Source organism: Lampetra planeri, chromosome 15 (assembly GCF_965212315.1).
Source record: "Lampetra planeri chromosome 15, kcLamPlan1.2.h2, whole genome shotgun sequence".
NCBI classification, from domain to species: domain Eukaryota; kingdom Metazoa; phylum Chordata; class Hyperoartia; order Petromyzontiformes; family Petromyzontidae; genus Lampetra; species Lampetra planeri.
The window spans coordinates 6016861-6031323 of record NC_136121.1 but is presented as its reverse complement, the minus strand read 5'-3'; the positions used below and the strand labels follow the sequence as shown (position 1 = coordinate 6031323).

The window sequence follows — 14463 nt, the reverse complement described above, 5'->3', positions numbered from 1 at the left end:
CCCGGCGGGGCTGTGGGTGGAGGGGTCCGTCTGTCTGTGTCTCGCAAGCAGTGCGGACACGGGACGATGCACTGCCCTAACCTGTCCTGGCTTGCCCACCTGGGCTGTGTGAGCCTCCGGTGATGGGTGGCTTCCTGGATCACTAGGTTGGCCTGCCCGTTCGCCAGCCCGCTCTTTGTGTCGTTACATTACGTGCTGTCAGCGACTCGTTCACTGGCGTGACACCAATACCACGTTTATATTGCGATGAAGTACAACTGCCGTCTCAAGATGCTGTATACAGAAATGGTCGAAATTGTTATTGAGTAGAGTAAAAGTTCTTGTGCCCTGGACTCAAACAGTGGCAGGGAGTCGAATGCACAGATAGTAGGTACAAGTGAGTTCCAGACAAAGGAGGTAGCATAGGAAAATTAAGAGCCTAATGAGCTCACGCGCTTATTTGTTTTCTCGCTCGCTCACTCGCACTTAAATAATTAATATGCTATTTAGATCTCCTACCCAACCTAATAACCGATAGAATAGCGGAGTTTCAATGGATTATCACAGTGATTTCTTAATTTACTTAATGTTACATGGACTCTGTCACCAGTTTAATAATCAATCGGCTTATTTGCTCACTGCCTTACCACCTCACTGACAGACTTGTTCCTTGTTCCCTTGGGTTCTTTTGCTGTCTGGATTACCAGCTCCCCTCATTTTATCCCACTGGTGCTATTGGCATCGTCATAAGACGAAGTGTCCTGAGATCTCCCGGGGCTCTCGGTGCAACCCCCCCCCCCCCTCATGTTAGAGAATGGCTCGTGGAATTGGATCTCGTAAAAGCTGGCTTTTTGAGATCGCTTCAAGTCACCTCTCCTCCACACAGGAGAGGGCAGCACTTTCCCACCCACTCTTGACACCGATAGAAATGTTCATTGCATTACAGATCGACCAAAATGTCTAATTCTCAGAAGTGAAATCTATTCGCATTAACCCTTTCCCGTTCCGAGATGTCTGCAAGTTCCTTACTGAATCTCGGAACGCGCAAGCGGTTGGCGTTAATTTTATTTTTGTAGGCATCGCGCCGCTGTTTTTAAACAAATTGTACTCTCTGCAGAGAACTGTAGTGACATGACTGCACTCTGATAGCTGGTGCCAACCTGTGCCACACGCCCTCCCACATGGCCACTTACTTCCGAATCTGAATAAAAACTGATGACGTACACGTACGTCATGGGAAGGGGTTAAGTGCAGAACGAAAATCAAAGTTGACACATTTTTTTTGCGTGCAATCTACGGTGACTAAGCTGAAGTCATCAAAATTTTCGCCTAAAATCCCAGTTTAATTATCGCCAGTTTCCTGGATTAAAACCACAGGATCTCGGGGGGTGATCACCTTGGCCCTACCCTGGCCACCTCACACCCGGCCTGCCCGACTTGCCAATCCACGAACGCTGTGATGCGCAGTTTCCACTCGAGTTGCTGACGCTTAACGCTTGCCGCCTTCACGGAATTGTTAGCTCACCCCACCTCATTAGCTCACGGGCACTTGGCTGGAGCCCCCCCCCCCAACCCCCCCCCCAACCCCCCCCCCCCCCCCCACGTTCATGACCTGGGGTGCCGCAAGTGTGGGGCTGCCTCTTGTGTGTCACCGAGTGCCGTGTTTTGTCTGGTTTTGGCCCCACTGGATTGTGGAGGAGTGAGCGGGGGGGGATGAAGAGGAGAGGTGCTGTGAAGGAGCAAGTGGGTGGGGAGCAATGGAGTTGCGATCGCGTCAGCCGAGGCGGACGTAGTTTGCTGATAGCGGGTGTCGCTCGCTTTCTGATGTCATCGCCAGTGCAGCATTTTAATAATGAATGCCTTTTTGCAATATACCGTGTGAATAATAGCAGTGGCTTTTGTACACACATGTGAATCTACTACGAAAATTACTGCTGCAATACTGAATTACTGATATTGTACCGACAGCGAAAAAATGTAATGTAATTTATCCACAATAGCCTAAGTTGGATCTTGGCACTTTTTATTAAGAGGCATGCTTTGGAATGATTGTCCTATTCCCTTTTTTTGAAGGCAGTGTTTTGTATGTTGGAGGGCACATGAGTACCCGGAGAAAAACCCATGTATGCCAGGGGATAACACTCTTGACGATACCATCTCTGTGGTCCATTACTCGGTTTCTGTATTGCCAACCACCATTTGCATCTCCTGGGGGCACCTTACATTTCTAAAATGCTCATTTACAGGTGCACGCCGCTATGCCCCCATTGAGATGAATTACACTGGTCAAAAAAAAAAATTTCTGGCCTGGACTTTTGCAGCTGTTTTAGACTAATTTCGGGGTGCTGATTCCAAATCTGATCTCAGATTTGCTCTATCACATCTCATTTTTATGCTATCGGCATACCCCATTTTCATTGATTTTACCCGAAATTATGATTGCAAGTTGTTGCGAGTCAGTGACTGCTTTAGTGTTAAAATATGGTGCTGTATTTTTAGGATAGTGTGTTTATAATATCATTTGATGTAGATATCCACATTTATTTAATATTTTTCTTCTGCAGTTTTTATTGAAAATGCAATATTTGATATCTCAAAAACCTGATGTGATAGAATCAGCACCCCAAAATTACCTTAAAACCGTTGGAATACCTTATGCCAGAAAAAGTGTGTTGATGACCAGTGTTATTGCTTCCAAGCGACGCTCGAGTTTTAACAATAGAAGTCGTAAACAATTTTCTGAATTCATATTTCCGTAAGTAATAATGGACGTGGCTATAATTGACACCGGCTAGACTTCGTTATTTGCGTTTGTCATTCAAAACAGCAGTGCCTCTAGCCCGAACAGTTCAGCACGTGGCCAAATAGGGTAAAAAAAGAAGCAAGCGCATAAGTGCAATCTTATACGGTTGGCCGCTTCCATATCTGTGCAAAAGGCCTTGCATAATTTACAAAATGAGCGGGGAGTTGATACGGGATCGTAGCCAGAAAATCCGTGAGGTCACTCTGAGAAAGAAGCCTCTCTCCCAAATGACTTCCTGCTTATGGGCCGCTACACTATACCCTCATGTATAAATAATGACCCCCGCGGCCACGCAGTCCCCTGTCCACCCCCCCCCCCGTCTCTCCCCTTTTGTCTCACGCAAACATCCAACAAAACGAATTGGCGTTATCCCCCTTTAATCCTTTCACTGCCGGGTAATTGCTGCTGCATAAAATATGAATGAGTTTCCCAACTTGGCCTTTTTGAAATTTAATTTCATTTCCTCCTGTTAAGCGTCTTGCCGGTGAAGGGGGCCTCTCTGTGGTACAGTGCACCAGGCGCTGCGATTTAAAAAAGGTGCAGTTTGGCTGCAGGTTGGTGACGTTTTATGCTGCGTTTTGTGTTTAGATTGGTGTCCTTCCCCCTCCCCCGTACCTCGAATTAGCATGGTTGGCGACATATATGGTGCGAAGGAATTTGAACTTGCATCCATAACCGCTCCGAGAAATATCCTCAACACGCTCACCTGATATTAAACACATGCCTCGCAATTTACGTTTAGCGCGATCAATGGATGTTGATATTTTTGGTGCATTTTTTTGCACGTGCCAAAATGTGTGAAGTGTTTAGTGTGCACAGTTCACGCGTTTCTGCTGTTTGAATGAGTCCAGGTAATTCAAAATACTGTCTGCATACATCGAGCCCGTTAGACCGGCTTGTTTAAACAGCAACTGTTAATCTGTGTGATGTATGGTTTTGTGCGACCTTTGTGCCAGTCATGCACGTCGGGTTGTTGTGTTGCTGCAGCAGATTGCCGGCTCTCTTAACATGTTAGTATCGACACGTAGCCAGCAATTTTACCGACATTGGGTCATTTAACACAGTTGAAAATAATTATGAAAGAAATTAAGCGTTGTCACTCAAGTGTCAAGACGAGGCGAAGTTAAATTCGTTCACATTTTTGTCTTTGCTTTGTGCATTTCTGCGTGGTTTTACGGTCCATATTTGTTTTAACATTGCCTACTGCCCCTTATTTTCCTAGCAAGCTACTCGCTTCAGATGCCTCGTGCCAAGTTTGAGCTCATTATCAATTTCCACCAGTCGCTGCAATTCAAAAAGCCCCCTTGTCAAGGTCACTTGCGGAGATGAACCTGATCTTATCCCAGCCAGCACAACGCAGAGTTCTTTCTGTGACCGTTCGCCCACACCCAGGGCTCTTCCTCTGCCGTGTAGTCTTGCTCGACCTTGATCGTCCCCTTCTACAAAAAAAACACGACTATCTCCAACAACAAAGTGTCTCCCTCTGTCTGTTTGTGCGTTATTACACAAAGTGGTGTCCGCTCTGATCTATAACAGAGCTCACCGTTTGATATGTGGTCCCCTGTCTGTTTGACGTTAAGAATCCTTGGCGCGGAAGCCCCTTTTAAGAGCCACCCCTAATTCCTGCCGCAGCTCTTTGTGAATTGTCCGTGTCTCTCCGTGAATCGCTCGGGTCTCGGGCTTCATGTCCAACCATTGACACAATTGGCCCGACAGTGAAAGACCTCTCATGTCTGCTGGATGATGTACACATTGCAGCTGCTTCCTTGCCCCGTTCCGTACAAATAGCTCGTTAAGATGAAACCCCAGTGACTAACCGCGCCCACAGTGCACTGCTGCATTTTCTCCGTAAATGTTCAAAGAATGCCGCTGCGTGTCTCCAGCTTGTATGTTTTGGACGTTTTAGTTACTTTATTTTGCTGCGCGTTTCAAGTGTTATGAATTAACGCTGTCGCCTCGACAGACCTGGTTTTCACCTGAGAACGACTGCTTGCGTTGTGGCCGAAACGTCGTGAGAATTATTTTATTATGTTTTATTTTTATTATTTTATTACTTCCCTTCTACGTGACTTTACCAAAAGAACCAAGAAGATGAATCCCTGCAGTCACGAAAGCTTTAAATCGAAAAAAAAACTATAAAGGTGATTCATTAATTGCATTTGTTTTTTTATATTTACATTCCCACAAATGGCAATGTCAAAACTGTAGCTTGGATAGTACTGAAAAACTCAGTTGTAATACTTCACATGTCCACCCTCTTCATATGTCTGTGTGTATTTATCGGTGTGTATGTTGAACTTACTTCGCACTCTACGTCGCCAACTGTGCTAATCGGAGGTGCTTGATGAGAGCCTCTCCAAATGCCTGAAAGTTGTGGGGGTCATTTGACCATATTTGACCACACTGGTCAGTGCGGGTTAGAGAATGAAGGTTAGCATAGTACATTACAACAATGGGTTTTGCTGCACTGCTCGTTGCTGGCCACAATGTAGCCATGCACCTGCTTTGTCTGTGGTGATCACCCATTCGAGCGCTCGGCGATTTAATCACGGCGTCCGAGGTCTGACCAGATTGCGAGCATTCTCGGTAATTTGGTCACGGACTAAACCCCATTAAAAAAATCGTGCTCTAGTCCGTAATATTGGCATGCGGAGAACTTCACTCGGCACTGTTTTTACACAACGGTATTTGAAGTTCTGAATATCTATTCGAGTGCAGCCATTAAGAGTAGACACCCTCCCTACTTGTTTGTGTGCCTTCAGCTGCGCACACCCCCCCGCTTGTTGAAATACTTGGCGGTGGAATAATAAGTATAACCCGTAAAAACAAAGTTTTTCACTATAAATCCTTTATATGCGTGGCGGCTAGAGTCCTCTCGTCCTCTGGCTTGAGATGGCTGCCACCTATGGGTCAGATGATTGCATGGCACCATTAAGCAATTGGTAATTAAATATAATATTTTTGCCCTAAAAAGTGTAAAATTTCGGATTTTTTTTTTCACGAACATTAATTGTCACGCACAACGAGTCTGTGTGGAAAATGTCAGCTCGATTGGATCACGGGAAGTGGGTTAAAAAACGACCGAAAGATTTGCACGGTCCTAAGCAAGCAAGCGAACTTAATATGAAGGATTTAAAAATCCACTCGTGTTGCACAATTTGCGTACAGTCTTGAGCGGCGTTTTGTTTTTTGATTGGTCTGAAGGGGGGGTGTCCTCGTTTTCTCTCGCAGCGCTTTGGGTGCACTGGGACCTTCAACTTTAGGGGAGTGCGGTAAATAAGCCACTGCCACACGCTGTGCTGATGAGGTTTCATTCAAAGTGAAACCAGTGTAAAGGGACCAATTTGTGCAGTGTCCGCATAAAATAATGGGACTTTGTACCATCTCGAATTATTTGTCGTCTCACAGTAATTACTGGGAATTGAGCATTTCACGGCGTTAAACAAATCCTCGTGTTCAAGATACATGCGTTTGAATTGTTTACGCAAGAATCCAGTATTTATAACTTGGGAAAATGATATTAACAAATTAAAATGTTACCTTTTGACTAACTGCAGTGAACGAGACGGCACAGACAAGGACGGCGTTTGACCCGGCACAAAAGAGGCACAGTACAAATGAGATGAAAAAACAAAACATTTGTGAATCCGATTGTGACACAAAATTGTGACGGTTCATCCACTCCACCGAACCGCCAATTACGAAAAGTTGTTTTTGGCACACGAGGAAATGGGGAGTTCCTGGAGAAAACAACCAAGCACGGAGAATGTCAGCCTTCGGCCTTCTTGCTGTACTGCCATCTGCTGGCAACTGTCTTGTCTTTGTTAAATGTCAGTAGTCACTGGGTTTCATCTTAACGAGCATGGTATTGAGGGCATTGCTTGTTGCGAACAATTCATGTTTCCTAGTATTCGGAGTGAATCCCATGCAGACAGTTAATGCCGAGAGGCCTTGGCCTTGGGGTGGTCATGAAATGGAAGTTGGCGTCTGGCGAGATGGCGCTGCGGTATTATACGGTGCACGGCTTGCGATTCGGAAAAGTTGTGCATTCAAATCCAGTTCAAGACGTAGGCTTTAGCGACCAATATTGTTCATAATCAACGTTTTTGGGTTAGATCGCGTTATTTATAAATGTGTCGTAACCCTCCACCACCCGACATGGCCAATCAGCAAAAAAGTGTCACGTTGACAAAAGACAAATAGTTCACTGCTTTAGCTCACCGGTGTGTTCAAGCGTGAAACCACAACATTTACAGTTTTTGAGTACTCAAATAATGCGATCTAACCCAAAAACGTTGATTATGAAATCCAGTTCAGTTGGGGGGGGTGGGGGGGTCGACTCATCCAATGTCCTCTCTGCACAATAACACGAGTGAGCACACTGGGAGGTTGGGGATTTTCCACCACTGATTCACGGGTGCGACTTGGGACACGAATGTCACCCCACGACTGTTAGAACTGTGGAATCAACTTTTATTCGTAACTTAAACACCGGGTTTCGCGTGTCTCGATTCACCCTGTCTTGCATATAACGCCTCGTATATATACTGGGCCTTGTTTTTTTACGGACTCGTTCGTTCTCGTGTTCATTCCAATCGCTATCCCAACGGAAATATTCGCGCGTAATAAGTGAAAACAATGTGCTATTTGTTCCATTTGATTTCATGTTTCACGAGCATAATCCACGTGAACTCGTGGAGCATCGCGTCACCTACAGCAGTCGCCGTATCCCTAACCGTGCGAGAGAGCCCATTGAGCCAATCGGCCTCCTTGGCGCGAAACTTAACCACGCGCCTCCCTCGTTTCTTGCAGTGCTGCCACCCGTGCTCGTGCCGCGCCACAGCGAGTTCAACCCCCAGCTCAGCATGATCCCGCAGTTCCGCAGCCTCACCACGAGCTTCAGTGAGCCCGCGGGAATGCACGGCGGGCCGGGCCACTTCCCCGAGTCGTTCCAGCAGCCCAACAGCAACCCCTTTGTGCACTCGCCCAGCAGCACGTCCAGCTACCCACAGTCGCCTGCCAGCTCGGGCCCCGGCAGCCCCTTCCAGATCCCCGGTGAGCCCCATGCCCCCCCCCCCCACTCACCCACCCCCTGTGCTTGTATTGTCAACATTTACTTGATACAGCTATCGTGCTGTGACGGTTCCACCTGAAGACGGAGGCTTGTGTTGCCTCCGAAACGTCGTGATTTTGATAAAACATTTTTTTTTTTAATGTAACTTTCATTATTTTTTTACCTACGTGACTTTACCCAAAAAAACCCAAGAATATGAATCCTTGCAGTCATGAAAGCTTCAAATCTAGAATTGTATTCTATGAGATCTCTTTTACCAGTGGCAAAATATAATGGTAGGTTTTTACCCTTTTAACTGGTACAAAACTGACACCTTTATTCAAGGCATCATGTTTGCAATGACCACAACACAAGTAGTCAATAAAGCAAACAAAAAGAAGCAACTCTGATAAGGATAATAATATGCACTGTCCTTGAAGTTGATTGGCCCACACCCGAGACGGCTTTCTTTAGAGCCTAGTCCCCATTGGTGTAGGGCCAGATGACACCAGAAGGCGTACAACTCAAAACAGTGCAATATCAGAGTATTGAGAGTTCGGGGTAAACAGCTATTACCTCTGCCACACTGCCCTTTGCTGCCCATCTTGTAGCCTATAAAGTACAGCTATTAGCTCTGCCACACTGCCCTTTGCTGCCCATCTTGTAGCCTATAAAGTACAGCTATTACCTCTGCCACACTGCCCTTTGCTGCCCATCTTGTAGCCTATAAAGTACAGCTATTACCTCTGCCACACTGCCCTTTGCTGCCCATCTTGTAGCCTATAAAGTACAGCTATTACCTCTGCCACACTGCCCTTTGCTGCCCATCTTGTAGCCTATAAAGTACAGCTATTACCTCTGCCACACTGCCCTTTGCTGCCCACCTTGTAGCCTATAAAGTACAGCTATTACCTCTGCCACACTGCCCTTTGCTGCCCACCTTGTAGCCTATAAAGTACAGCTATTACCTCTGCCACACTGCCCTTTGCTGCCCATCTTGGTAGCCTATAAAGTACAGCTATTACCTCTGCCACACTGCCCTTTGCTGCCCATCTTGTAGCCTATAAAGTACAGCTATTACCTCTGCCACACTGCCCTTTGCTGCCCATCTTGTAGCTCTTAAAGTACAGCTATTACCTCTGCCACACTGCCCTTTGCTGCCCATCTTGTAGCCTATAAAGTACAGCTATTACCTCTGCCACACTGCCCTTTGCTGCCCACCTTGTAGCCTATAAAGTACAGCTATTACCTCTGCCACACTGCCCTTTGCTGCCCATCTTGTAGCCTATAAAGTCGCATTGAGCCTAAATAGTGCCTACTCTACTTGGCTTCTGCGATCTGAGATTTCGGATGATTGGACATAGTGTCCAACTTACATATTCCCCTTTGTCAACTGCGTGAAACTCGGGATGGTATGATTTGGGTAGACCGATAGAGACCTTTGTTTCTCCACAAACCTGATCAGAGTTAAATGGAGCGATAAGCAGCTGGTCGTGCTGTGCCGATGGACACCATGATACGCGTGAACTGAGTACTTAAACTGATTTAATTGATGTGGAATATAATCACCCTGGTTTACTGAACAGCGCTGTACTGATTGACGGGTGGAATGTAGCATGTAAGCGCAGCAATATTTGGGGAAATATGTATTTATTTAATGGCAGTGCTATTTACAAATATTTTGAGTTTTTTATGTTATTTAGGAAAAGGTTTTCTTGCTCTTGTTAAATGTCTAAACTTAAACTTTATCTAAGTACATGGACGTACTTGAAAGTCACAAACACCGTTGATTATATCTACACGATTCTACACGAGCATACGCAATCAGTACTGTTATATCAGTTGGGTCGTCTCACTTCTACAATTACCAATGGCCGTGATCATTTCTCTTTCGGGCCTCGGCAAGTGGTGGAAATTCCTCACACTGGAGGCGATGGTTTATCTGTGAGGCCAACCTTAGCTATTCATTACACACGGTACACGTGTGAAATCATTGGTGTAGAATAATGCACAGCCTATTATTTATTCACTGCTGTGTTAATGCCTCGCCACAGCTGTTTGACCATACTTCACCACGCTGGTCAGTGCAGGTGAGTGAAGGTGTGTGTAGGGTTGGGGGTGTACCCAAGATGGGTTCAGATGTAACTGATATTATCTGTGGCCACGAATTAAACGCGGGTCGCAAGGGTTCCACAGCGCTCTGCACGAACCAATGTGCCATCGCTCTACCACATGACCTGCTGCACCCATCCACAATTATTTTAAAAAAAAAATTGTATCTTTCATCTCGGTTATACTGTCTTGTTTCACGATCTAGTTTTGTCACAGTCGTTTTGGGCATTAGTATAGGAGAAACATTTGGCATAAAATACGCACTCATGATTAATCGTCCATTCTTCCACACGTGATGTGGTGCTTGTGTCGTCTGTATTCGAATCAGATTTTTAACACCGGTTACGTGCCTGCTGACTTTAACAGGGCTGGGACATTGCGGTGGCGAAATGTTAACTCCCTCGCCTGGTATGCAGGTGGTCGTGGGTTCGATCCCAATCCTGATGCTTGTTTATTTGGAGTTTGCATGTTCTCCCTGTGGCCACGTGGATTTTCTCCTGTTTTTCCCTCCATATTTTTTAATCGACATGCGTTTAAGAGTATTTGCCTGCTATTTAATTTACACATGATAAGCCACTTCGTTGAGCTATCATCTGTGGCCAGGTCGCTTCTGAAAAAGAGCTGTAGAGCTAAGTGGGCCTTAACCCGGTAAATAATACAAAAGTTTAGTTTTAGTTTAGTATAGCTGACGGATGCTGTGCCTGTTTTCCTTGCGCGTTTGTGTGCAAGTATGTTGATCATCTGTCGCTCTGTACGTAGCCGACTGTGCTTATCGGAGGTGCGTTTTTGCGGCGTGCGTGTACAGCGGATACGCCACCTCCTGCGTACGTGCCCCCGGAAGACCAGAACAGCCAAGACGGGAGTCAATCGATGGAGACCAGCACCACAATGGTCCCCACCTTGCCCAACACTGGCGGTACGCGCCCTTACCCGCCTATATTGATGTTTGCAGATGTCTGATTGTGCCTTCAAGCGCTGTTGCATCAGAGGGATTAGTCTTTGTGAAATGCAAGTGTGTAGGTATGCTGCCGCTAGTCAGTCAATGTCTTTTTTTATTTGAGTCAAGAGATTACATGAACCTATTGCGACACCTTAAACGTTGTTTTTTGTACGGTAGACCTGGGTTACGTAAAAATAGTTTTTAAGTAAACGTACATTTAACAAATCTACTCTAAACGTGACAATATTTTTCGTAAAATAAGGTTAATACAATAACGCGAATTGCACTTTTTAATCGTTAAATATGCAAGAAATCACTTCAGGAGGTCAAAGTGACACATTTTGGCAAGTTGACGCAGTGGAGAAAATTGCACAATGTGATGAAATGTAAACAAATTGGCTTAGGACAACGGTGGAGGGGGAACACTGAACCAACCATGGCCTAATAAAAACACAGATACGAGAGGTCTTTTGAAGTGTCACTTAATCTTCTGGGGGAGTGTTCTCGCACACGTGGTGGGTGTGCACTGCTCGCGGATGCCACCTCTGAATGGAAATGTCTTGGTCCTCCGCACGCACGCCCATTACCAAATCACTCGCAGTGTGGGTGATCTCTTCTCAGCAGAGTTGAGCCTGGATCGTACGTGCCGCTGTGGTTACATGACGGGGAGCGGTAGTGCAGCGTTTAGCGCTACGCTGCGAAACCCGGTGACGCGAGTTCGATTCCCGCTCATGGCCAACACCAGTGACGATTGTTTGGATCAGTCCTGGGCCTCCCCTAGGTCGACTCGGCCTCAAATGAGTACCTGGTGCAGTGTGTAAATGTCACCACTGAGGAGAGTAAGGCGGCTGGGCGTGGTGCTGGCCACCCACCCACGCCCTCGTGTGCCATGCCAGCTTTTATCGGTGCTTGCTAACAGCACTTTCTCCAAACAGTCTGTTAAGGCTGTATACGGGGGATCTTCGTCTTTGTGGCAAATGATGGTCAGCAGAGGGTGCTGCAGCAAACTCAATTGTTGAACTGTACTTCTCTGGTCCCGTATCAGTGCATCCCCATCTTCACCAACGTGCCCTTACTCGCGTGGTGGTATATGGTTAAATAAAAGCTTCGCATAAATATATACATCTCCCTATGGATGTATGGTGAACCTCTTTCGCACTTCATGTCATTAACTCTGCTAATCGGAGGTGCGGGGGAAGGACAATGAACTTAACACAAAAATTCATTATCAAGAAATGAGTTTTCAATCAAGATTTAGAAGTGCATAGCTCTGGTGGCTTCCTAATATCGGAAGGAAGAGCGTTCCGGAAGGCCGCCTGAAGCGCATCTGAACGCTCTCGATGCAGTGCCCGTCTTTACTCAACGGTGAGCCAAAAGCCACTACTGGGAGGATATAGCTTGCACAGAATCGAGTTTATAAGTGTGGATGTACTCGTGCAGATAAAAGACCTTTTTAGGGGACTTCATGAGTATTGTTTTTACTGATCAGGGGCCCATTGCTACCCAGCACGGCGAGGTGGTGCAATTGTTCACTCCAAGTGAAAAACCTCTTCTTTGCCTCATGCGACGCTCGTAGACCGGCAGCCCGTGACGTACGAGGAGCCCAAGCACTGGTGCTCCATCGTGTACTACGAGCTGACAAACCGCGTGGGCGAGGCCTTCCACGCCTCGTCCACCAGCGTGCTGGTCGACGGCTTCACCGACCCCTCCAACAACAAGAACCGCTTCTGCCTGGGCCTCCTGTCGCACGTCAACCGCAACTCGACCATCGAGAACACGCGTCGGCACATCGGCAAGGGTACGTCGCGACGCGCCACGTCGTCGCCTGCTGCTCGCTGACAGAGCTTGCCGGTGCAGAGCTCGTTGTGGGTTAAGTTGGGAAAGCTCCTTTTGACTCGTGACGTCAGAATTAGAATTTGAATGTTTTATTTTTACTGGAGGAATCTGATGAGCTAAAAAGCGCTTTTTCACAGATGTCCACTCAGGGCGGTCCGAACGTTACATCAACAAACTCGATGCAAAAACACGTGACTTGGCGCAGTCGGAATGTTAATTGCAGTTTGTGACTCGGGTCCCCTGCGCATTCCGACCGAGATGCCGGGGTTTGAATCCACGCTGCAACCCATGACTTAACTGTGGCAAGTTGATGGTCTTGCCCTGTGGTTATCAATGACTGCGAAATACAAACATTTAAAATTTGGGTTTCACCTAAATAGTGAGCGTATTCCAGTGCTGAGAATAAAGAGTGTACAAATTAGACGGTGCAACTACTGTTGCGATTAACCGGCAATAGGCCAGAGCGCTCTCCACCCCAACCAGTCACTTGCAACAGTCCGTGCATCTGGTGCGGACACCCCCATGCCTGTCCTGGATCAGGCCTGGCCAGGTGTTACTACGGTACGAGCTCACAAGAATCGATTCCTCTTGTGCCTTGCCTGTACTTGCAAACAAGACAACAGAAATCAATTCTTGAATGACTGAGCGCAGGGGTCTACAACCGAAATAAAAGAGAGCCATTTTTTTCGAATTCGGTTAAAAACACCTCTATTTCAAGAGACTCAATGCATGTGAAGACGAGAGACGGTGATGCTTGAAACAAATAACATCTCGAAGCAGTCATTAAAGAGCTGCATGCGGCTCCGGGAGACACAGGTTGTATGTACGTATGTTGAACGTTTTTCATAACCGTACGTAGCTAACCGTGCTAATCGCAGGTTGCCGACTCCGAGACTAGTGACTCAAGGACTGTGAATACTCGATCGCTCACTGCCCCCCCCCCCCCGCTTCGTGTACCCCCATCGCGTGACAGGCGTGCACCTGTACTACGTGGGCGGGGAGGTGTTCGCCGAGTGCCTGAGTGACAGCAGCATCTTCGTGCAGAGCCGCAACTGCAACTACCACCACGGTTTCCACCCGACCACCGTGTGCAAGATCCCCAGCGGCTGCAGCCTCAAGATCTTCAACAACCAGGAGTTTGCGGGCCTGCTGGCCGAGTCTGTGAACCATGGCTTCGAGGCCGTCTACGAGCTCACCAAGATGTGCATCATCCGCATGAGCTTCGTCAAGGTGAGCCGCCCAGACCCCTTCCGCAATAAGTACTTTGACTGCTGTTTAACACGTAGATTTTCATAACGTAGGTTTTTTTTTTTTGGGTTAGATCGTGTAAATATAAATGTGTCGTTAAACCCGCCGCCACCACCTGACACAGCCAATTAGTAAGGCTTGTCACGTAAACAGAACATGTCAATTTGTTACTAGTACAGCACTAACCGGTGTGTTGGTGAGTAAAGCCACAACATTTACAATCCGAGTACGACGTTTGCCAGTAATTACATTAAGCGGCAGGCTGATGAAGCCAGTTTGCCTAGCACAGTCCAAAAGGCCCCAAAATGCCAAGCCGGGGCACGATCGATCGTGTCGTATCGACAAGAGTTGATACATTTCTTGTGTTGAGCAAAGTTAGAATTTATTGTGGGAAAAAAAAAAATATGCTTATCTGTCAACTTTAAAGTCTTGTTTTTTTTCGTTAAGGAAGCTTTCGTTTGATTTTAATAGCCAAGGGGAGACGTGTTGCTT

The 14463-nt window shown here is 46.7% G+C and overlaps 1 protein-coding gene across 3 annotated transcripts in view; it reads left to right on the top strand.

The window, feature by feature from the left end:
• The window catches only part of LOC144722622 (mothers against decapentaplegic homolog 1-like), a 42243-nt gene that overhangs the window by 23824 nt on the left and 3956 nt on the right, over nucleotides 1-14463 (top strand). For all 3 annotated transcript variants that reach the window (XM_078600866.1, XM_078600865.1, XM_078600868.1), the window contains exons 5-8: nucleotides 7595-7837; nucleotides 10753-10863; nucleotides 12464-12685; nucleotides 13697-13953. In XM_078600866.1, coding sequence (XP_078456992.1) covers nucleotides 7595-7837; nucleotides 10753-10863; nucleotides 12464-12685; nucleotides 13697-13953 — 833 coding nt within the window. The remainder of the gene's footprint in view (nucleotides 1-7594; nucleotides 7838-10752; nucleotides 10864-12463; nucleotides 12686-13696; nucleotides 13954-14463) is intronic.